This window comes from Phoca vitulina, unplaced genomic scaffold (assembly GCF_004348235.1).
Source record: "Phoca vitulina isolate PV1807 unplaced genomic scaffold, GSC_HSeal_1.0 scaffold2, whole genome shotgun sequence".
Lineage (NCBI taxonomy): Eukaryota > Metazoa > Chordata > Mammalia > Carnivora > Phocidae > Phoca > Phoca vitulina.
This window is the reverse complement of record NW_022589705.1, coordinates 82,793,032-82,818,789: the sequence shown is the minus strand read 5'-3', so window position 1 is coordinate 82,818,789 and position 25,758 is coordinate 82,793,032. Positions and strand designations below refer to the sequence as shown.

The 25,758-nt window shown below is 37.5% G+C and overlaps 1 protein-coding gene across 1 annotated transcript in view; it reads left to right on the top strand.

Moving 5' to 3' along the window:
- Positions 1-24,966, top strand: part of CLIC4 (chloride intracellular channel 4) — a 70,644-nt gene extending 45,678 nt beyond the window's left edge. The window contains exons 3-6 of the mRNA XM_032391056.1: positions 273-398; positions 6,440-6,546; positions 20,086-20,267; positions 20,987-24,966. Coding sequence (XP_032246947.1) covers positions 273-398; positions 6,440-6,546; positions 20,086-20,267; positions 20,987-21,151 — 580 coding nt within the window. The 3' untranslated portion in view covers positions 21,152-24,966. The remainder of the gene's footprint in view (positions 1-272; positions 399-6,439; positions 6,547-20,085; positions 20,268-20,986) is intronic.
- The last annotated feature ends 792 nt before the right edge of the window (positions 24,967-25,758 follow it).

The following is a 25,758-nucleotide window of genomic DNA, read 5'->3' as shown; positions in this document are numbered from 1 at the left end:
CTTTTTTCTTTCGAGAGCAAGTGCGAGCTGGAGCAGGCTCCACGCCCAGCATGGAGCCCGATGTGGGGCTCCATCTCACAACCCTGAGATCATGACCTGAGCTGAAATCAAGAGTCAGATGCTTAACTGACCGAGCCACCTTGGCGCCCCCCAAAATACTAATTCTTACTCATTTTTATATATGTAAACATTTAAAACCACTCTGAGTATTTAAAGTATTGTTGCCTTCCCAGAGTTAAAAATGACCCAATTTTGACTGTTTTGCCTAACAGGAAGCCTGCAGACCTGCAGAACTTGGCTCCTGGGACCCACCCACCATTTATAACTTTCAACAATGAAGTCAAAACGGATGTAAATAAGATTGAAGAATTTCTTGAAGAAGTCTTATGCCCTCCCAAGTGAGTATCAAGGAAAATATGCATGAAAATATTGCCATCTCTTTAAAGCTTGGTCTTTTCTGGCCTTTAAAGATCTTTCTCTGGATGATACTGGAGTTAAATTCATTCAGCATTAAGTTGCAGTGATTAGGGCTTCTCTTCATTCATTATAATTAATGCTATAATTAATGCTACACAGATGTCAGAACTGCCTTCTGGCTAGGCCAATGAGCATAGGTAGGAATGTGATTAAGCTATAGAGTATACATTGAAAGTAGGTTTGGGACGTGGGCGCTAGGTTAGGAAAGACTGATTATTTGAGGGGAATTGGTCCCAAACTGAGAGAGAAGTTTAGGGAAGAGAAGGGATGAGGAGAGACAGGTTCAGACTGAACCCAGCCAGAATCTCTAAGCAGGTTGCTGGGGGGTTTCTTATCAGGCCATTTTAAAGGTAATTGTCTGAAGCTATCACCCAAGGGAATTGACTTTTTAGACTGTGTCCTTGGGATTCAGTTTTTCTTTATGTATTTCTCTGAAGTGTTCTAGATTCCCAGGTCCTGCACATTAGTCCACATAGTTAATGATTTTAAGGTACTCAACTATTTCCAATAACGTGAGGTACAGGTGAGGGATAGATGGACTATAATGACAATTACCTGAATTGCAAATGTGCAGTTTTGCATCATACTGTAATCTTGGCATAGGTTCAGTGCGTTTCGGATTGCTTTAGGCTTTTCTGGCTTCATTATCCTGAAAACTGAAATGTTTTTCTTCTGGCCCAAGCCTTTCTTGCTAGTTGATTTGACTTTTACTCTCCATATCCAGATAAATTTCCCAGGAATGGGATTATTGGGTCAGAGAGTTCTAAAATAATCGGTTACTCAGAGTTCACTCATTCATTTGTTCTACAGTTACTAGGCAACAAAGCCTTACGAATAAGGTAGTGAATAAAACATCATTCCTATCCTCAGGAAACACAGTCCAGTATGGATGGAGAGGTCGTGGTGGTGGTGAGGGAAAGTGAGTGGAACCAGGAAAGGCTTTAAAAAAGAGAGAACACTTGGATTCAGCTTTAATTTACAAAAAGTGGCATCTCACAGGTGAATGAAAGAACGATGGGCATTCCAGGCTTTCTTCAACTGTAGGAACAATTGTAATTATTCCTTCTTGCTGTTTTTCTCAGAGGTAATGGACATGAAGATAATGGTAGAACTAATATCAAAATATTCTGGTTTCTTGCAGCCTCTATAAGACATATCATAGCTTTCTTAATTGGACCTTGAAAATGAACATTTTCTTCCTTCTTTTTTTTTAATATTTTATTTTTAAGTAATCTCTATACCCACTGTGGAGCTCAAACTTACAACCCTGAGATCAAGAGTTGCACGCTCCACCAACTGAGCCAGTCAGGCACTCCCAAAATAAACATTTTCACTTTGCTTTTTATGTATAGAAATTTCAGCTTGATTTTGTTTGGACATATTCATAGAGATACTCTAACCAGAGATGGTCTTTTCTTTCAGTTTAAATAATTTAATTTAAAACTTGGAGATCTTTCAGTTCTAAAGGGTTCACAGTATGCTAAATTCTCTCTAAGGGTATTTTCCTTGTGCTTTTTTTAAATTTTATTTTATTTTATTTTATTTTATCATGCTAAGTGTGCTCTTTAATCCCCATCCCTATTTCCATTATTTTCCTTGTTTTTCTGTTGTAGTTTATATTCTGAAGAGAGTTTCTAAATAAAGTTTTAAAATTTCACTTTGTTTATAGAAGGGAGTATTTTTGATGTTGCGGATGCCTCTGCTGTTATTAACTAACATTCAAGTGCTAATTATGTGCTATGCACTGTACATTGTGGATTATTTTGTGGATTATCTCACTCCTCTCCAAGACTTTGTGGAGAAACAGAAGACGAGGAATCTAAATAACTTGTCCTGGTTTTATAGTTACTGGTGACGGAGCTGGCGTACTTCAAAGCCAGGCCTATAGGACTTCAAAAACCCATGTCTCTTCTGTTTTCCTCCTTCTCTTTTTCATTTTGTTGAGTTTGACTTTCACAAAAGAGGTGACATGTAAGTCTTTAATTGGGATTGTGCTTTAGTGAGTGTAAAATTGCAGGCTGGCTCAAGCTTGGAGGAAAGGCAGGAGAGAAATCAAAGAGAGTTTCCTGTGATGAGCAAGTGGGACTGAAGGGGGCTGTCAAACTAAATTTAATGAATCCTTTTTAAGAAATAGGTGAGGCTTAACTTCTGATGAGTTTTTCTTTCTTTCTTTCTTTTTTTTTTTTTTGAGAGTGCATGCCTATGTGCGTGTGCAAGTGTGGGGGGGAGGGGCAGAGAAAGAGAATCTCAAGCAGACTCCCCGCTGAGCACAGAGCCTGACTCAGGGCTCAATCTCAACACCTTGAGTTCGAGGCCTGAGCCAAAATCAAGAGTCAAACGCTTAACCGACTGAGCCACCCAGGCGCCCCCGGATGAGTTTTTACTTCTGTGCACTGGAACAGCATGTTTAGATTGGGAGTGCCTTCCCCTGACTGGCCTCTGCAGCCCCTGATGTGATATGCTGAGGGACAGCAGAGCCTCTGTCCAGAGGAATAGCAGGAGGAAGTTCTTTCCAGGACCGCCATGGGCATTCCTTTCCCTTTCCTGTGTTCTAGGGCATTCAGGGGCCATCCTGGCTCTCTCCCTCTCCCCTCGAGGACAAGGAGGTCTTCGGGTCCTTAACTCCTGCTGATCCTCCTCACACCCTGATTGAGAGCCTTGTTTCTAGACTGGATGAAGAGAAAAGGCAGAGGAGTTGCACAAGCTAGCAGACCAGAATCTAGCATTTCTAATAACATGTTTTTGGCATTTGATGATACCGAGAACAGAGTGTTTTTGTGAGAGCACTTCTGATTCAGTCATGACAAACAAAGATAAATACAGGCAACTGCTTGTTCCAGAGTTGTTCAGAATCTAGAGAGCAGTGAAGAGCTTAAAGCAAGGAACTTTTGCTGGTTTGTGTGACCAGTATACATAGAAAGAAGAAACTTTATCTTCTCCTCTGGGGAAAGTATTTATACATATATATTTAATTCCCCTTGCTTGAATGGAGGGAGTACTTTGCCCAAAAAAAGCTTTGAAACTTTGATTTTTAACTGAAGCAGACCTGTGTGCGTGGCTCACTTACTGATGAAAGGATAGAAGGGTAGGGGAAGTTAGACAGTTTTGGAGAAGAGATCTATAAAGTGTTAGTAAGCCTTTTTTTTTTTTTTTTTTTAAGTGAGAAATACGATGAAAGTTGAATTTACAAGGGTAACTTAATGGGTTGTGTAATCAGACTTTATTCTTACATTCACATGAGGAAGAAAATGTCTGAGATCTTTCCTAAAAGGATGGAAATATTCTTAGCTAGGTCTTAGCATTAATAGTCTGTGATGTAATACAGAATAAAGGACGGATCTGGAAGTCTGCACGCCCTGGGTGCTCGTGCCCACGATGTTGTTGACACATGCCCTTTTATTGATTATTTGCCTGCCTTTTGTCAAATGTTGAAATGAGGCTCTCAGTCATTGAGAAGTTTTGCTTTATCAGGCTATTTGGGAAAGTGAATAATGATGAATTATTAAAATCCAGTGTTTGGGGGAATGCAAAATAAGCTGGCAACTGATTGAGGACCTCTTGGTTTGAATTTGATTTATCTTTCAGAGAGAACCTGATCTGTAGTAAAACAAAAACAGCACTTGATTTGGGGACAGGAAACCTGTGTTGTAGTTTGGCAATACTTTTAACTAGTCTAGGGATTTTGGGGGCCCAAGTATATAAGCTTTCTGGAATATAATTTCCTTTTAGGCAAAATGAGAGTTTGAGGTGAATGGTCTCTTGTAGTTCTAGTATTGTATGCATTAAATTAATAGTACAAGTGTAATGGTTTGTCTTGGAGAAGGATAGGGCCTGTTTAACCTGCTTTAAAGAACAGTGGTTTGTTTTTTGTTTTGTTTTTAAGAATTGTAATAGCATCTGTTTTCAGATGGATAAGGTTATGCCAATTGCAAATCCTTCTTCATTCTTACCTGTTCATTAAAATAGGTCTCTAGTAAATATGCTTCCATATGCTCATCTAAGTGTACAACCTCTGCACTTAGTGTAATGGCTGACATAGGGTAGACCCTTAATAGTTAGACTAAATGAATATATGTGAACAATGAATGTATCAGTGATCTCCAGTTTAATCCTTCCTTCAAGCCTTACTTCATTAGAAAAAGTAGGTACAGCTAAATATTGGCTGGGGAAAAGAAGAAGAATTTTGGAAACTTGGCTAGAGGAAGACATAGATGTATTGAAGAGACACGTTCCTTGTGCTATTTTTTGTTTGGAATGAGTCAATGAAGTTACTGTATTACAAGCAGTAAAAACATTTAAACTGGAGGCTGGTTGTTTTTATAGTCAAGGGGAATTCAGGGATGTTGAACCTGGAATTAACTCTTTTAGCCCAGGCAGGGGGAAAAAAAAAGGATAAAGTTTTCTGTAGTTAAGAGGAAAAAAGAAAAAAAATATATATATATACGTATAACTATATATTATTAATATAGTATACATAATATATAACCTCATGAAATTCATTTACTATAATTGTTCACTGAAAAATTCATTATGTAAATATTTTTGTTTACAAGAGAAATCTTTAAGCTTAGAAATTGGGAGTTATTAAAAGGGAAGATAAATTGAGCATATATGTATTCAGTAGGTATTTTATAATCTCTTATGTCCAGTTTTTTAGATCTCTCTCTCCTTGAATTCAGAATTGCACATGTAAAAAAAAAAAAAAAGAATAAAACAGCTAACAAGACACTACACCACAGCTGGCAACGGAACTCAATTTCTTCCTAAAAATACCTCACCTTCATTTTTAATTTTAAAGAAGTGGCAAGACAGCACCCTAAAATATATGAAGAAATATAAATTACTAGTTTAATGTAAGATTTTTTCCCCCCAAGTCTTAACTGCACCAAGCCCAGTTTCCAGTGAAATTTTACAGGGCCTTGAAGCGGATGAGTCTTCCCTAAAATGGTGCTACTGGTCGGAATTCCTGTGGAGCCGACTCCCAGTGGGTGTAGCTCTCTGCTGAAGGGAAGAGGGAGGAGCTGAACCTTCTCACATGTATTTTCCAATGTGAGGAAGAAATAGACACTGAGTATGTGTGTTTGGAATTTAAATATATAAAATACACATTTGTGTGGTTGAAAAAACAAAAAGCTGTGTGTCATGAATGTCCGTTTTCAAAGCAGATAAACTTGGTAAGAGCACTTGTTAGCAAAATTCCCAACCTCTTATTGTTCTGGCGCTCAGTCCCACCCTTACAATATCTAGTCCATGGGAGGTTCTGGAAAATCCCAAGTGTGGGATCGAAGTGAATGATCTGCTTCCTGCTGTTTTTGTCCTTAAACTACTGCGGATGACCGAGGTGCCCGCTTGTCCCTGCCGTCCGGGTCCTGTGGTACTGCCACACCGGCTGCCTCGGTGCACAGCACGTACCAAGGATCTGGTTGGCTTTTCTGTTTCGAGAAAGCTGGATAGTTGAAATGTGGCTAGTGCGATGGTGGAAGTGAATTTTTAACTTTATATAACACCGGTTCATTGATATTCATATTCAGATAGCCAGCCACACTTCACTAATGGCTACTGTATTGAAAATTCAGATACAGAATATTTCCATCATTACAGAAAGTTCTTTTGGACCGCGCTGCTCCAAACTTCTCTTTCTAAGATGCCCATGGGCTTGGCACATGCCTCTGAACAAGGAGACTGTTTCCGCAGCATCCTAATTTATAAAATGGAGGTGGAGTGCAGATGCCCTTTGGTTGCCAAGAATATTAATATGCGAACAAAAACACTGCAGAGCTTTGTTTCCTAAGGACAAAAACACATCTTAAAAATATCATAGAAAACAGATGATGGCATTTCTTAGAGTAGTAACTGTTAAAAAATGTCTAGTAACTGCTAGCACAATGGTTTGTTGATGGAGAGAACGTACACTAATGCATCTTTGGAGGATCTATTATCCATTCTCACTTTTCCCCCTTAGGTACTTGAAGCTTTCACCAAAACACCCAGAATCAAATACTGCCGGAATGGACATCTTTGCCAAATTCTCTGCATATATCAAGAACTCAAGGCCAGAGGCTAACGAAGGTAAAAAAAACAAAAACAAAAAACCCCAAATGATTAGATTACCACCGGAGATAAACAAACCAAAAAAGCCCCAAATAAATCCAAAAATCCTGTTACAACAGTGATTTAAAATAAATATTTTGGAGTCCAGACCTTCCCATTAAGTATTAAAAACTGGCTTTCAAAGTTGATTAGAGATTTGATGATAAACCAGGGTAAGTCCTTAAATTGCTATTTTCCTGTTTCAAGCTAGTGGGACAGTGCCTAGCATATGGTAGTTGTACGACACGGTGTTTACTGAATGAATAGTTTTCACGAAGGGGGAGCTAGACAGAGAGTTAACGGTGCTTCAGAAACAATGAATGGTGTGGTTGTGGTGGTTTGGAATAGATTGATACAACTTCATTTAAATTATTACTGAATCTTTTGTTTATTGTTGGGTTCTGGTAGCCTAAAATCAGCCTGGGTGGATTTTTGTGATAATTATCCTTAAAGAGCAATTTCGGGAGTTACTCCAAGAGAGCATTTATACTCCCCAGTCTTCCTAATTTCTCTGCATCCTAAAATGGGATTTTAGTTTCAAGTCCTGTTTTCACGTGAGAATTGTCTAGGGTAGTGCAGATACAAATTCCTTCTATTTGTTAAAGGACCCCATCTTATTATTTCGTTTACCGAACTTATGTATGGTGAAGGGAAGCCTCTTTGAAAGAGGTCCGTTTAATGAACCTTGTCTCAACTACACCATTCAGTAATTTTTCCTCTCTTTGAGATGTTAAGCATCGTTCTGAGTAAAACTCTCTAGAGAGAACATTAGTGTTTAATTAAAAGTAATTACAGTAACAAGAATGCCAGCTCCTAAAGACACTTTAATCCATCCTGGTTTTGGACAGTTTGGTGGCTTGGGTGCGGTTCTTTTGGGTAGACGTTTATGGCTGCAGATGAACAAGAAAACCAAAGGGAAAAAATTATCAGTGCTGGTTAAGCAAGAATAAACATCTTTTAAAAAATGGAAACACTTGCCAATTTCCTTATGTGATTGCAGTGGGCAGAGTTCCAGGCTATTCAGGCTAGTATTTTTTTTATTATTAAATTTTAAAATTGCGGCATTTTATAATCTAGTATTGAATTTCAAGGGTTTCTGGGATAATATTCGCTGCATGTGATGTTTTTCTGCAGCAGAAGGAAGGAGGGAAAAGCCGTAGTGTCCAAGCCTGGCTCACAGCTCTTCATTGTGTTCCAGTAGCTGCCTTGGTTTGGGGACAACTTTCCTAAGTAATTGGCTTTTTTCCTGACTGATGTTTCAGTCTAAGCATTTCATACGCTAAACAAACAGTTACGATGGAGCCCCTTCTATCCGCAGACGGTATCCTTTCTGTCGTACCCTTCCTTCCTGCTGGTGACTTCTTTTCACGAAATCATCCTTTTATATCCAGATGCTCTTGCCCATAGTTCCTGAACCGTCTGAGTTAAATTCATAATGTTTTTATTTCTCTCTGTAGTTTTGGAAGCTGGAGGGTGGTTGAATTTCTTTTGACACTTGGTGGGGAGGAGAAGGGAATAAAATATGTTTGCTTAAAAAAAACCCAAAAAACCACAAAGAACAAAACCAAACAGTTGCTTTGGGGATGGCATAGAGGGGAGAGAACAGGGGAGAAAGTGACTCATTTAAGTATAACTTTGTATTCTATTTTTTCCTATTTGTTACTGTCTTAAGTAGCCACCTACGCTTACTGTCCTTAGAATGTTATAACCAGTAAGAACAAACAACATAATGGATCACACAGTGTATAACTTAGAAGGCTTTATATTAAATTACCTATTGGTAAATAAGACTTCCAGTTGCCAAGCAACTTTCCCCGTAGGGCCTCTCACTGCCAGGAGACTTTAAGAAAGCAATATTCCAAATCACTTTGGAGCTTACTGAGTATATGTAGATTTGTTGAAGGTGTCTTGTCTGTCTGTTTAGTGCAATAAAATGCCTTAAAGCAGCCTTGGAAATTAGTGTTCCAGCTCCTTCTTCCCCCAAACTTTATTATAAACCGCTTACAAAGAGATGGATTTGTCATTTTACATGGTAAATCAGAGTAGGCAAGGTTTTGATTAGTCTTACCAGCCTATGGAAATATTTTATAAAATTCAATATGTTTGGACAATTTTAAGACATAATTCTAAGTAAGGAATTAGATGCCTAGATGCTGTGCTATTGGGCCAGTGAAAGAGAAGGGTCAGTGCTTAGATGGGGTACAAAATAAACAAATAGGGTTTAAAGAATAAAATAAAGGGAAATACGGTAGAGAGAGAGGGAGGGAGGGAGGGATAAAGAAAAAAAACAAAGAATGAATGAATTCTTTTGGTAACATGTCCAAAGCTGATTGGGAGTAAGTTTGTGTAATCTTTTGAAGCATTAAAAGAAATTAATAGTAATTCCTTTTATAAAAGGGAATGGGTTAGATATGACTTGTCCCAGATCTGCTTTTTTTTTCACTTCTGTGATTTCATTAATTTATATAAATTATTAAGCTCCCAAATGTAACTAATAGATAATTTATTAGTGTGTTGGTATTTATAATATTCTTAAGAGCTCAGTGAATTTAGGAGTGATGAAATCTGCCATTATATGTCCTAAGGCATATTTCATAATGTCCAAATTCCTGTTTTTAAGTGGAGGCAAGGAATCTATAGGTTCTAATTAGTTCCTTTTTATTCAGAATTCCCTCCCTGCCTGTCTCCCTTCCTTTTTTTTCTCTCTCTCTGTGTAAGTGTTTGGAATCAGAGGATGGTTGTTCATCATTGTAGCTATGGAACCTAAATGTATATTTAGTCACCTTTAAATACTCCTTTTTTTTTTTTTAAGATTTTTAAAAAAAAATATTTATGTGTGTGTGAGAGAGCACAAGCAGGGGAGCAGAGGGAGAAGCAGACTCCCCGTGGAGCAGGGAGCCCGACGTGGGGACTCGATCCCAGGACCCCGGCGTCATGACCTGAGCGAAGGCAGATGCCTCACCGACTGAGCCACCCAGGCGCCCCAAGATTTTATTTATTTGAGAGAAAGGAGAGAGTGCATGAGCAGGGGGAGTGGGAGAGGGAGAAGCAGGCTCCTCAATGAGCAGGGAGCCCGATGTGGGATTCAATCCCACGACCCTGGGATCATGACCTGAGCTGAAGGCAGAGGCTTAACCAACTGAGCTGCCCAGTCATCTTTTAAATACTCCTAACCTCTCCCTATTTTCTATTGGCCTTTAAAAATTGTTTGCATAAGATTACCCTTTATTGAGATTAGCAGTAGCTTTAAAATACAGTTTTATCTTTGTAAGGGCTCGTAATTTTGGTTTTCTTCATTGTGAATTGTATTCTTTTCCTACAGCAAATATGGTCATGTTAAATTTAATGCTTTCTGTCTTGCATTTACTCAAATTATACAAGTAATTGAGTAATGTATGCTTGTTGAAAAAGTTAGAATAGTTTAGAAATAAATTTAATAAAATTTCAGTGTCCCTTCTTAACCTCATTTGAGCTCTTCCCCAACAGTTAATATTCATCCTTTTTTTCTGTGTAATTTTGCAAACATTGTATATGAGTGTGTATTTATGTGTATATTTACATTCTGCAATCGTTCTTTTCACATATTATGTGGTGTAGAAGTCCTTCCATATCAAAATATAGATCTACCTTATTTTTTAGAAATATTGCTTAATGTTCCATAATACGGATTTTTATTTAACTGTTTCCCTGTTGATAGTCATCTGGATTGTCTCAAGTTTTTTTATTGTGACAAACAATGCTGCCAGTGAATGTCCTTGTGCTAGATTCCAAATAGGTCAAAAGGTTTTGTTTCTCAAAAGTCTACACCAGTTTATATTCCCACTAATGTGAAAGTATTCATTTCCCCACACTTCTGACCCTGGCATGGGTGTATGAGTGTGTGTGTGTGTGTGTGTGTGTGTGTGTGAGAGAGAGAGAGAGTTTTAAAATTTTGCTGTAGTTTCATAGGCAAAAAAAGTTGTTTTGATTTTCAGAATTAATTTAAAACTAATCAGATGGGCCTCTATTACAATTAAGTACTAATTTTTTTGGAGAGCTTTTCAAATACCTTCTTAGAGATACCAGCATTACCACAGCAGGGGTGTTAGAGAATGGTAGTGTAAGACAAGGGCCTCCTTTCTCATAGCTTGCTACTGCCTTCTAGTGGTTAGTCTTGACATTTTCTTTATCTTAACCAGATTCCTTTGTGGTTTGTCTTCAAAACTTCATTATGTTTATTGAATGATGCTCTATAATACCTCTTGGCACCTCTGTCTTTTTTTGTTTTGTTGGCCTTCCTCGTGTTGTTACATAAAAATTGAATGAAACTAATTCACCATTCTTTGCATTACTATACCCTTTATTCTGAGATTCTTAATGAAAAATCATTAACATTCTAGCGAGGTACAGCAATTCAGCTTCATTGCAGGTGCTTTACTAGGTCCAAAATTGTAGAAAGAATAGTAATTTTAATGTTTACCAGGTTCTTAATTTTAGCCTTTGTGTTACATCTAGGATTATACGCATCACATGTTTCAAACCTTGTAAATTTAGAATAGTTTATTTTTTCTGTTGGATATATTTGAAAACTAATTCAGGAAAAGGATGAATTTAGAGCAGGTTGAAGATCATAAACTTGCCATACCCCTCAAGTGCCATTTGAGACTTTGTTTCATGTTTGACTTCACAGTATTATCTTTGGTAGAGGCCATGACTTTGTTCATTGTAATCTGATGAAAGAATAAGTCCTTATATCTGTCTTATATCTGTGTATTTATTCTGTATTCACTGATTTTTTAAAAAAGATTTTATTTATTTATTTGATAGAGACACAGCAAGAGAGGGAACACAAGCAGGGGGAGTGGGAGAGGGATGGGCTCGATCCCAGGACCCTGGGATGACCCGAGCCGAAGGCAGACGCTTAACGCCCTAGCCACCCAGGTGCCCTTGTATTCACTGATTTTGATAGGAAGCATATTGAATCTTTAAGTTGGTTCTTTCACAGTCCTGAGATTTACTGTCCCTTCATTCTCACCACCCTCCACCCCCTTTTAAGTACAACCATGAAAAGTTTTCCATCCTGCCCTGGACTCCTTACTAACCTAGCTATTTCTCACATTTCATTCTCTTGTCAATTTATAAATTTAACATTTTATGACTACATGCATGATCAATACCTTGTATGTAATCAATGAAAGGTTATATCTATTGCTTTTTTAGTTTTGACCTTTTATTTTAAATGGCTTGATTCCTTGTCACTTCCATAGTTGCAGTTGAACTCAGTTCCTCAGCTTTAGTTTACTGGGCTCCAGTGTCCTCCTGCTTAACTCTTTTCTCTAAGAAATAAACTAGCTTGATCCTGGCTATGGCTAGAGTGACCTTTTATTAATAAAATAGGTAGTTCTTTGATCTTGATCTTGTCATCTGTCACTTGACATACATACATTCCAATTTGTTTGATATTTACCTAAGTAAAAAATTTTACCAATTCTTCTTTACATTTTATTTTATTTTTTAAGATTTTATTTATTTGACAGAGACACAGCGAGAGAGGGAACAGAAGCAGGGGGAATGGGAGAGGGAGAAGCAGGCTTCCCGCCAAGCAGGGAGCCCGATGCGGGGCTCGATCCCAGGACCCTGGAATCATGACCTGAGCCGAAGGCAGACGCTTAACGACGGAGCCACCCAGGCGCCCTCTTCTTTACATTTTAAAATGGCTCTTATGTTCTATAGCAATGTGCAGTTCCTGCCTCCTTTTCAGCTTCCCACAAAGATGTAACAGTCAGATACAAATATCTCCACTCATCTGACTTTAAAAGTGTCTATTCTACACATTCTACACCTGATTTCCTTTTGAACCTTCTCCACACATTTAAGAAACTCCAAACTTTTATATTTAATTATTGGCCTTTCTCAGTCTGGCAGATGTTGATCAGATGTTTAATTTGTGCTTGGGTAGAATGCCATGAATTTTAGGGGGTATAGAGAGGAAGCACAAGACAGACTTTACCTTCAAAGAAAATAGAGTGCAGCTGGGGAAGCAAGAATAATGCATTGACTTAATAACAAGAATTAGAAGGAAGAAGTTCATGATTTAGTAGACCATTAGTTTAATATAAACCAGCCCTGAGTTTAAAAATTTAACAGCTCTAAAAATCTAACAGTGCTAATATTAAGATACTGAACATAACTAATACTTCTTTTTTTTTTTTAAGAGAGAGTACAAGCGGGAAGGGGTGGGGAGAGGCAGAGGGAGAGAGAGAATCTCAAGCAGGCTTCACACCCAGCATGGAGCCCAACAAGGGGCTCCGTCCCACAGCCCTGAGATCATGACCTGAGCTGAAATCAAGAGTTGGACACTTAACTGACTGAGCCACCCAGGCACTCCACTAATACATATTTTTAAAACATAGTAAAAACTACAAGGTACTCAGTTATCAGATACTGACTTTAACTTTATTATAGATAGTCAAAGGTAGAACAACAACGTGGGAAGTTTTTTTTTTTTCCTAAAGATTTTATTTATTTATTTGACAGAGAGAGAGATAGCAAGAGCAGGAGCACAAGCAGGGGGAGCGGGAGAGGGAGAAGCAGGCTTCCCGTCAAGCAGGGAGCCCGATGCGGGGCTCGATCCCAGGACCCTGGGATCATGACCTGAGCCGAAGGCAGACGCTTAACAACTGAGCCACCCAGGCGCCCTAACGTGGGACGTTTCAACTAAGAACTGGACATTATAAAAAACCAAATGGAAGTTCTAGAATTTAAAAATACAATATCTGAAATTATGAATTCAGTATATGAATCGAACAGATTAGACAATGATAATTGGAAGATAGAATTAGTGAACTGGAAGATAGGTCAGAAGGAAATAACTAATGGAAGCAGAGACAAAAGGAAAAATAAAAACAGAGGAAAGAGTGTAAGACTTGTGGAACACAATGAAAAGAGTTTGATATATGTGTAACTGGAGTCCCAGAAGGAGAGGGGAAAATGGAGCCAAAGGTATAGTTAGAGGTAATCGCCAAGAATCTTCCAAAACTGATGAAAGATAAGCCATGGAGTCAAACATTACACAACCCAAGCAGGCTAAATATAAAGAGAACCACACCTGTGTGTACCATAGGCACCTGCTGAGAACCAGACAGAATCTTACAGGTGGCAGAGAGAAAGCTCTTCAAGGTAAAAGCAGTGGGAGTGAGCACTGATTCTCAACAGAAGCAGTAGAATCCAGAAGACAATCTTAAGAGCTCTTCAGAGAGCTAAAAGTGAATTAAAATTCTATAAGTAGTGAAATACTCTCCAAGAGCGAAAGCAAGCACATCCAAATAATTTTTTGTTTTTGCCTCAAGAGAGGACATTTATATTTATTGCCCTGGATTCATATACTTGCTAAACTGGTCTTATGGCCTTTTCCGTGAACCTCTAAAATTTACTGTTCAGTTTACAATTCCAAGTGGTCAAAACACACCCACATTCTCTAAGATGTCAGTCAGGTCTCTTTTCTTTGATGTTCAGAGTAAGGCAGATTCTTTCACTTCCGTATCTTTAAAGTAGGATATTATCTGCTCTTCCCATGTCCCATGGCTGCTCTGAGAATTAATTCTACTATTATATATTCCCCAAGTGTTTCAGCTGAAAAAATACTGTAAGAATGTAATAAGACATTAATTTTTTATTTATGGATTTTAATAAGTGATGGTGAAATAGACATTTTTAAACAAACAAAAACTGAGTACTTATCTCCGTAGATTCCCAGTAAAAGAAATACTTAGTTTTTCAGGCAGAAGGAAAATGATTTCAGATGAACACCAAGAGACACAAGAAGGAAAGAAAGCAAAAAGTAGTATAAATATGTTATAAAGTATAAATGCATACTGTCTGTATAAAACAGTAATGCCTTGTGGAATTTAAAATCTATGTCAGATGAATATACATGACAATAGCAGCCTTCAGGACAGGAGGGAGGTAGTGACGGCAGAGTGTTCTGAGGCCCTCCCATTATCCTGGAAGTGGTGAGAGGGAACAAAGACTAGTAAAAGACTGCAACACACTAATAGAGGGAGAGATGAATAATGGATTTTAAAAACTTACTCCAAAAGAAGCAAGAAAGAAGAGAACACAGAAGAACACAGAACAAGTAGAAATCAAAATGTGTGATGACAGATTCAAACCAAAGTTCGTAGTAATTACATTCAATGTAAATGACTTAACTACTCCAAATTGAAGACCTCACTTGCCAGCTGGCTCAACAATATGTTGCTTTTATGTACAAGAATGAATACACACATATACGTGAAACACACACATGTATTCAGGAAAGGTGAAAGGAAAGTAGTGCAAATACTAATGAAAGAAGGGGGCAAAGCTGCACCGATACTGGACAAAGGAGACTTTAAGGAAAGAAGCACTAACTAGAGATAATGAAGCATGTTTCAAACTGATTTAAAAGGTTAATCTACCTGAAAGATAGAATGATTCTAAATTTGTATTACTAAATACCTAGCCTGGAAATATGTAAGCCAAATTCACAGAACTAAAAGAGAAATAAACAAATCCACAGTCTTGGTGGGAGATTTTAACTCACTCCTTTAGTAACTGTTAGAATCAGCCAAAAACTAACAATCAGAGAGTCTAGCAGAATTGAACAACACAACGAACACGTTTAGTCTCGCTGATACGTACATAGAACACTGTCCCCAACGACTGCAGAATGATACATTTGGTTTTCACATGCTCGTAGAACACTTCATCAAGATTGACTGTAAATATACAAATCTGAAAGATTTTCCAAAAAATGGGAATTGAAATCATACAGAATATTTTTTTCTGACTATAAAGAAAAGAAGCTAGAGATCAGTGACAAAATCACAGCTAGAAAATTTCTACATCTTTGAAAACTTAGCAGTATGTTTCTAGTAATCTGTGGGCTGAAGAAAAAATTATGAAAGACAGCAGGTCTAAATTTATGTGATATGGCAAACAATGTGCTTAGAGGGAAACTTATACCTCTAAGTGCTTATGTTAGAAAAAAAGATTGGAGGGGTGCCTGGGTGGCTCAGTCGTTAAGCATCTGCCTTTGGCTCAGGTTCTGATCCCGAGGTCCTGGGATCGAGCCCCGCATTGGGCTCCCTGCTCTTTGGGAAGCCTGCTTCTCCCTCTCCCACTCCCCCTGCTTGTGTTCCCTCTCTCGCTGTGTCTCTCTCTGTCAAATAAATAAAAATCTTAAAAAAAAAAAAAAAAAAAAAGATTGGAAATCTGACGGTCTCCACCTCAGGGGTTTAGGTAGAAAAAGATCAGCAAATTAAACCCAAGAAAGTAGAAGAAAGGAAATACTAACCAGCAGATTTCCTTGAAATAAGAAACAAACATGACAGAGGGTCAGTGAGGCTAAAAGTTAGTTCCACGAAAAGTCTAATAAATAAAAATTAATAAATCCTTGACAAGAAAAATCCAGAAAAGAGAGAAAGGCAGCAATAACCAATATTAGGAATAAAAGATTGTTACAGATCTTACATTGAGGTGATTTTTAGAGGATATTATGAAAATTTTTATGCTTATAAATTTGAAAACACTGTCGGTTAAATTTACAGAAAGTATAGTGTAACAAAATTACTATAGGAGGGCATAAAATGTAAATAGTCTTATGTCTGTAATTAAAAACCATTTCATAAAAAAAAAATTCCAGATCCAGATAGCTCCACCAATGCACTCTTCTAAGCATTTGGGGAAGAAGTAACATCGGTGTTGCACATAGTCTTGCAGGGAACAGAAGACAGGAAGGTACTTCTGAGCTTGCTTTTTGAGGTCAACCTTGACACTCAGACCACACAAGAACATCAAAAGAAAGATGGTTTCAGGCCAGTCTCTCCCAAACATAGATGCAAAAGTCTAAATAAAATATATCTAATCCAGCAATATGAGAAAAGATAATATACACAACCAAGTGGGGTTTAAGTCAGGAACAGAAGATTGTTTAAACATTAAAATATCTGTATAAATTAATAGCATAAAGGAGAAAAATTTCAGTAGAAGCAGAAAAAGTACTTGATAAAATTTGATACTTATGGTAAAATGATATATATATATATACATATATATATTTGTCTTAACAAACTAGATGTAGCAGGTAACTGCCTTAATTTGGCAGAAAGAATCTACCAAAAAAGCTATAGCAAATATCAAATGTAATAGGGAACTAGTGAAATTTCGGTTTCCTTTGAGACTGGGAACTAGGAAGTGGTGCTATCACCACTTCTATTCAGCATTGTAGTGAAGGTCTTGGCCAGTACGATAGGCAAGAAAAAGAAATAAAAGGTATGAGAATTGTAAAGGAAGGAACAAATTTGTCATTATTATTAAGCAATATAATTGTGTATGTAGAAAATCCAAAGGAATCTACAGATAAACTGTAAGAATAAAAAAATGAAAGAGCAAGGTTACTGGATATGAGGCCATTATAAGAATCAGTTGTATTTTTACATGCTGGCAACAAACAATAGAAAACATGCAAAAATATTTACACCATCAAAATGTGAGATATTAAAAAATCAGATATTTAGGAATAAATCCAATAAAAGATGGTCAAAGCCTCTACACAGGAAACATAAGACACTGAAAGAGATGTTTTAAAGATTTAAATAAATGGTATTGATAGATTGGAAGCCTCAGTATTGTAAAGATGCCAGTTCTCAAGTTGGGGTTCTGTTGAATCTGTAAATTATTGAAAAGCCCAGCCGGTTTTCTGTGCATGCATGCATGCACGTGTGTGTGTAAATTGACATGCTAATTCTAAGATTTATTAGGGAAATTGAAGGAACCAAGAATGGCCAAGATGATCTTGAAGAGAGACTTAAATTACCTGATATCAAGACTTACAAAGGGATAGTAGTTAAAACAGTGTGGTACTAATACTAGGATAGACAAACAGAACAATGGAACAGAATATGGAGTCAAGAAAATACCCCTATCTCACACCTACACAAAAACCATTTCTAAGTGGATTGTAGATATAAATGTGAATGGTAAATAATACACAATATCTAGAAGATAATGGAGGATATCTTCATAATTTAGGGGTAGGTAAGATTTCTTAATCTGGATGAAGCACTGGAAGTTTGTTTGGAAGAAACAAAATTGATTAATTGGACATTAGGTTTAGTAACTTCTGTTCATAAAAAGTCACCATTAAGGGAGTGGAAAGGGTGAAGGAATACGTGATATGTATTACTACAAAGGGCTTGCATCTGTAATTTATAGAGAACTCCTACAAATAAGACAGGCTATGCGATGAAAAATGAACAAACAGCACTTTACAAAAAGAGGATATCCAAATAGTCGGTAAATATGAAAAGGTGTTAAACCTAATTTGTCATCCGCCCGAATGGCTAAAACTGAAGAGACTGACAGCACCGAGTGGTGTTGAAGATGTGAAGTCACTGGGATGTCTCTGCACTGCTCTTTGTTGTGTTGAACTTGGCAAGTTGATTGCAGTTTCTACTAAACCTGAACACAGGTATACCCAGTAACCCACAACTCCATTTTTGAGTGGAATATGAACAAATGTGCACCGAAAAGATATGTCCAAGAATGTTTGTTCCACGATTAGTCATGAGCCTCAAACCGTAAACAACACAGACCCCATTTACAGGATGGATGAATATTTCTTTTTTTTTTTTTTAAGATTTTATTTATTTATTCATGAGAGACACAGAGAGAGAGAGAGGCAGAGGGAGAAGCAGGCTCCCAAGGATCAGGGAGCCCGATGTGGGACTCGATCCCAGGACCCTGGGATCATGACCCGAGCCGAAGGCAGACGCTTAACCATCTGAGCCATCCAGGCGCCCCTGAATATTTCTTATACAGTCATATAGTGGAATGCTATATAACAACGAAAATGGCTGATCTGCCTTGCACAACACCACAGATGATGTTCCTTAGGGCGCTACCCTGGGCCCCCCGCCTGTCCTTCGCTTCCGTGGCTTCGGTGTTCATTTATGTTCTCAGGATTCCCAGCCATACTGCTCCAGCCCAGACTGTTCCAGACACTGTAGCCCAGCTCCTACTCCGAGGTCTCACAGACAGCTCACCTCAAAGGCAGCACGTACTGAACTCTTGTCCGCACCCCCTGAACCTGCTTCTCTAGGCAGGTAAATGTTTCAGCAAATGATACCAGCCTTTACCCTGGGAATAGTTTGTTGGCCGTTTCTCTGTACTATGCCCACTCCCCAAAATGTAAACTCAAACTGCTTTGTTCAAGAGTGAATTTAACGATGCTTAGAATAAGAGCTGGCATGTAGTAGGAGCTCACGTCTGTATTTTGCTGAAAACATCTATCCTCTTTCCATATTCGGTTTTGCTTCCAAGCTCTGTTGGTTTTTATCGCCTAAGTACCTCCAAAATCCACTTATTCCTTTTTATACCCACAGCCCCTTATCTAGCCCCTTATCTGCCATCTGTTGTCTGCACTGCAGGGGCGGGGGGCGCTACCAGGAATGAATGGGTGGGAGCAATTTGGAAGAAGAGGTTTTGGGTTAGGACATACTTATGTTGCTGGTGAAATATCTAATATCTGGTGAAATATCTAATATGCAGCATATAAAACTTTTGTCTTTTTCTCTAATGGAACCAAATTTATTCAAACTTATAACTGTATTGGTTGTCACCTCATGATATGTAGCTTTCTTTTATGGCCAAGCACTGTGGTCACCAGTGTGAGCTTGTGCATTCAGGGGGTGGGGGGTGAAGGCGGCCTGGGAAGGTAAAGGATAAGGGTAGCAGAAGACTGGTCTGCTGTTAGTCCGTATGTGTATCTAACGACCTTCCCACCGCCTCTGCTAAAGGTCACTAACCTTGACTTTCCAGGTACGCAGGGGTGGCTCTGTCCCACTCGTCTCTGAATTATAACAGTCATAACATCTTAATCTATTGGGGTGAAGAGCCCCCTGATGCACTTTTGTAAATTGAACTCTCTAATCTGACGTCTGTGTTTTCCGTGTTATTATAAAATAGTGCTATTCTTGACTTCTTGTGTATTACAAGACAGTGCAAAAACTTCAGGCTTTCTGCTTGGATTGTCTGTATCGGAGTATCTTAACGTGTTTCTTGGTGATAAATCCAAATATTCCTGGGGAAACAGGCATTAAAATTCAGGGCAAGAATCTCTGTCTTGGCAAGATTTTCTTCCCTAGAGTTGAATTAATAGGTTTGCCTTTTCTCACTAATTTTTCTAGTTTAAACATCCACTGTATTGGGCCATAGTGTGTTTGTAAGTGGGACATTTAGTTACTGGGTTTTTACAGATTCCAGTTTCTGAAACGGTCATGCTCATTTCTGTACTTACCTGAACAAATGTATTTGTCTGTCTCATCCCTTGCCCCATGTAAATAAGCTCCAGGAGAGCAGGAACCTTGTCTGTCCTGTTCTGCAGTGCCTCATGTCAGAGTAAGCAGTTGATAAAATAGTTATTGACCGAAAGAGTAATGCTTCTACTTCAGGGCTTGGGTGGTTTTCCTTCTTACAGTATCCCCATCTTTCTTTCAGCACTGGAGAGGGGTCTCTTGAAAACCCTACAGAAACTGGATGAATATCTGAATTCTCCCCTCCCTGATGAAATTGATGAGAATAGTATGGAGGACATTAAGTTTTCTACACGTAAATTTCTGGATGGCAATGAAATGACATTAGCTGATTGCAACCTGCTTCCCAAACTGCACATTGTCAAGGTAGGCCTGCAGGATGTGGTGTGACGTCACCATTAGACTAAGATAGCACTTTGTCTATAAAATTTTTTTTTTTTTTTTGATCTGGTATATGACTAGGAACCCCAAACAGTATAACTTAATACTATTTAGGCAACAGTTGGAATACCCTTGAGTTAACAAAATGGAAAATTATGTCTTAAAATTGAGGCATATGAGAAAGAAGAATTTTTTTTTTTTTTGGTGACTGTATAAAAATTCAAAAATGTAGCAGGTAACTTTGAATTGGGGTTTGCTACATTGACTTACGTTGTCAGATTCTGTTGTGTGATCACCTGGTTATTTCTATATAAGGCAAAAAAATACTTACTGAGCATTTATTGTGTAAGACACTGCGCTAAATAGAATAGTAGTAAACACTAGTTGTGATAAAGATCAAGACCAAGGAAAACAGAGATGTAAAATCATGTGTGTGCCTTGAAGTATTTACCCGGGGATTACACCTGGCTGTCTCTCTGGGTCACCAGGGCAGGCGTTTGCAATCCCTGTCACATTATTGAAGTTCAGATGTACTTTGCGGTCCTTGTCATTATTTAAAACTCTAGTTAGAATGAAGGTGACTTCTTCTCAAATAGAAGCAGTTCTCAGAGATTCACAGAATTAGTTTGCCCTAAAATCAGAGATAAGTCTGGTTTACAAGTCATGGAAAATAAATGTTAACTTTTGATCTCTTTGTATTTCAGGTGGTGGCCAAAAAATACCGCAACTTTGATATTCCAAAAGGAATGACTGGCATCTGGAGATACTTAACTAATGCACACAGCAGGGATGAGTTTACCAATACTTGTCCCAGTGATAAGGAGGTTGAAATAGCCTATAGTGATGTAGCCAAAAGACTTACCAAGTAAAATATCCCTTCTGAGAGAGATGTCTTTGCATCTTCCCCTAAGGATATGCTTTTCCTAACAGACTGCTCCTGTTCCTATAAAGTAGAATTTTATTTTGCATGAACGTGCAGTTACTCAAGATTAGGATAAAGGATAGACAAGGTATAGTAGCTATCTTTAAATATACACTCCTAAGCAGTATTATGTTAAAATACTTTATCCTGTCTCCCTCCCCTGCCCCATACCCTCCTCTCCTCTAGTCCGGAGACACTCCGCCACACTCTTCACTCTAGAGGTAGATTGCCGTCCCTCCGGAGCCCTCACCGTTGTGTCTATTCCCTGTGGACTGAGGGCAGAACTTCGGAGGGCCAATGTTTAACTGTTAAAATAGTACCCACGACTTCATCAGTCAGCCCAAAACTGGTGCACAATGCATGGTACAAGGAATATTTATGTATTTTGGGAATTGTATAATATTTACTAAGAGTATATGAAAGGATTGCTACTGTATCAGAATACTCTGTCTCGATTCAGTCTGTCCTGGGTGTGTCACCACCAGTGAAGAGAGCATTCCACAGAAAGTCACTACAGATTCTGCTGTTTTACTTTGTACATGGGTTTTTACTTTTGCCTAAAAGCATTTATCCTTCATACCAGTTATAACATCGGACACTGTGTAGGAGCTACAAGTTCAGAGAGAGGGATGATATTCTCAAGATCTTCCTCAAAGCATTTTATCTATCTGAGAAAAACCTGTGGGCACCTGCTACTCTGTCTGAATGTGTTGCTTTTTGTGTGTATTTTGCCCAGTGCCATTCTTTTGGAACCTTATTGCTTTCCTCCTTTATTTTAAAAAGCTCCTTTTTAGGTAAGCGTAGACCTTGCTGTCTGTAGATCTTTTGAGTAACACTACATAAACTGATATTTAGTTGATTTAGCGATAGCAGTATGACTTGTAATGTAAAAATTAACACAGATAATAACCTAAGGAATGTAGGGTGGGTTTGTCAAAATGTCAAGCAGAATTTTGTTTCTGAAGCATATTTAATTAATATGGATAATCTAAAGAATGCCTTTTCCATCGTGTATTAAAAACAAGATAAAACAGCCATCACCAGCTTTCCCATTCAACCCCCGTTGACTCTTAAACTTTGGGTAGAGCATGGTTCACTCCTTTGGAACTAAATTATAATTGTTATGGTGAGTATGTATTTACTGCAGTTTTGCCTAATCTCAATCATTGTACTTCCTTCAATTAAATTTTTCTAAAGCCACATTGAGGAATAGCACTCTGCATGTTTGTTTTTTTAAAAAATTGGAAGTCCTAAACCAGGAATGATTTGTGCTCTTAACAAGGGAGGATGGACTTGGTAAAAATAAAACAAAAGTTTGCTACATATTTATTCATTTTTTAAAAATGGACTAAGTACTACTCCAAAGACCGTAGTTGTAACTATCATACATTTTTGGTAATTTTTTATATGTAACTTGTTTAAGAAGTGCTATTTCTCATAGGCTGTTTTTGGAAATTTACATTATTGCTTTAAAATGGCAATGTTTTTCCCCGTTTGGTGTGTTAACATTTAGTAATCACTGGTGTTAGGGAAGCAGCCTGATTTTTATAAGCATATACTGCATTTTTTAACCTATCAGTCAGTAATTACCTTGGTATGGAAAGATAAGCTCCGTATTGTATCCATTTGGCTCAGGGAGGTTTCTTTGCCTTGCCTTTCTTAGAACTCCTTACTGCTGATCAAAAATTTGGGCACCCACCTTTAATTAAATATTGGATGATGACTTATCTGGTTGCAAGAAAAGCACTCAGGTTATCGCCGGGAAGTTCTATAGCAGTAGCTTCGGTGGGAGAAAATGTCACCTGTGCTCCAGGACACAGGCAGCCATCACCACTTCTCACCTCCTTTTAAAATAGTAGTAACTTGGCATTCAGGTGATACTGAACCTCGCCTCCTGGCTCTCAGATTCAAGAGAAGGGTCTGTTCTTTCCAGTGAGCAGGGGACTAAGTGGTGCAGAATAGAGGGGCTAATGAGGATGGAGGTACATTTCTCAAAATAGAGGGATGAAAACCACATTCTGAAATTCAGTCGTGAACTACTTTCACTTTGGATATTTATTCTCTTCATTGTCTTTTTAAAATTTATCCCATGATTTTACTTGGCTGTCTGTCTAGATGTCCAAGGAAGGCAAGTCTGTCTGTTACGATTTTGATGTAGAAAGATCTTATTATTACTTTATCAGGGAAGATAGATGAAATTGAGATTGGCAAATGGACAAAAGCTAGGAAAAAGGATGATCCCAGAACATGATTTTTTCCCCCCATTTTATACTTGTGGAAAGATCATAGCTTAAAATCTTGGGAGATTTTAGGGCATAGAAGTTTTCATGGCAGTTCATGTAGTTTATGAACTGACATAATGCAGATCATCTGATACTATTTCTACAACTACTAAATCATTTCCCCCTTTATGTAAACCCCTTCTGTTCCACCTCAACAAGATTAGAGTCTGAATGGAAACTCTCACTGTTTTCCAAGGAATTCTGACAAATTTTTATGTTGAACAGTTGGAAAGCTCTTTACTATTTCAGTTGATATAACTTCCTTTTTTTTTTTTTTTTTAAATGTAGGTGCAGATTTTCTATACCCCTCTGCTATCTTTTATTAAGAGCATTGACTTTTGTGATGAAAATCATACTAGGTTTGATTTCTTGATAACTCAGCTTACACAATATTTTTAAGCTCCTGAGCAATCTGTGTACAATTAAGAGATTTCTGACATTTATTCTTCACTAAGTTGATCAACTCTAGAATTTAGGCATTTTAACATCGGTTGAGTTTTGGATCTTTCTAGAGTTATGTAGATAGCTTTTGTTTCTGTACATTTAAAATATCCATTTAAGAAATACCTACAAGGTAAAAAATGAGAAGAAATAGCAATGTATTTTTTCATAAACATTTTGATACACATTTCATCGTTTATTGATTAACCATTTTCTTACACTGGTTATAATCAGTATTTGATTCAGAGAGGGAAGCATTCATTATTGATATACTAAATGGGCTTTTTTTTATTCCATCCTTTACAAATGATCAAGATCGGGGCTTGTCGAAATTATATTTTTATCATGGAAAAAAATTTCAACTCCCTAAGTCCTAATGTTGAACAGAATTGGAGTATTTTCTTTAGAATTACTTGAAAAGGCAAATGAAAGCTTATTATAGAATGCTTGTATTTTCTTTTCTCTCTCTAGAACCAGTATATTGCTGGCAGCTATTGTATTAAAAAAATAAAGTATATTTTCACTATCATAAAAGGTTCTTTTTTCCCCCCATCATGAAAATAAATAACAACCTGGGGTAAAAGTGTTTTACTTGAGACTACTTTTTTTCCATGAGTGGGTGACTCAACACATTTAATAGATTAAAGGGGAAAAAATCATATGGTCATCTCAGTAGGTGCATAAAATAATTTGATAAAAACTTTCATGATTCTCATTCTTAGCAAAGTAGGGCCAAAGGCAAAAATTTTTTAACCTGAAAAGCCATCTGCCAGGAACCTACAGCAAATTTCATATGTAAATATGAAACAAAAGCCCTTCCATTAAAGCCAGGAATAAGACAGGATTGCCTTCTGTCACAGCTATTATTCAGCTACTTTTTACAGCTACTTTATTAGAAGCATCCTGGTTAATGCAGTAAAATCCTTAGAAAGAATAGGGAATGGAAAAGAAGTGACCAAATGGTTGCTCTTTGCAGATGATGCATATATATAAAGGAAATCCAAAATAATCTATCAGAAATAATAAGAAAATTCAGCCAGATTACTAGGTAAAATATTAAAAAAATATAATTATATGAATATTAACCATATTAAAATTAATAAGCTAGTAACATTGGATGACATTTCTTCTGGACAAAACCTGGGTGACTGAGGAAAATGAGTGCGAAATTGTCAATTTATACTTTTTGAGCTTTGAGAAATTTGTAACATATATTACCTATTCTAAAAAATAAATGCTTTAAAAGATAAACTAATCTTTTTATTAATCTATTAATCTTACATCAAATCTAATAAAAAATGCAATTCCTTTATAAGAAAAGTACAAAATATTATCAAAGGACCTAATAGAAATTTGCTCAATGGATAGGTATACCATGTTATGGATAGGGAGCTTAAGACTCTTAATTAAGAGTTTTAATTCTGTCTCAAGTAATTTATAAATTCAATAGGTTTTTCAACAAAATCTCAAGTGTGTGTGTGTGAGAGAGAGAGAGACAGAACTAGACAAATGCATTTTAAAAATTCATATGGAAGAATTATGCTCCTCTATAGCCCATATATATTTGGAGAAGGGAGGGAAACCTAGGAAACTTGCCTGACAAGATATAAAGACTTAAAAGTTTACAGTAATTGATGGGTAGGATATAGTGGGTCACAGCAACACAACAGTCATACTGCAAATAACATAAACACCAAAATAATATTTTATTTTATTTCAGAAAACTGGAAGCAGTAAGGACTAAATGAATTGGAATTTCAGAGAAGGAAGCCTTTCTGAGGTGGGCTGGTGGTTTGGCCATTTTCTTCCCTGGGGGGCATTTGCTGATTCT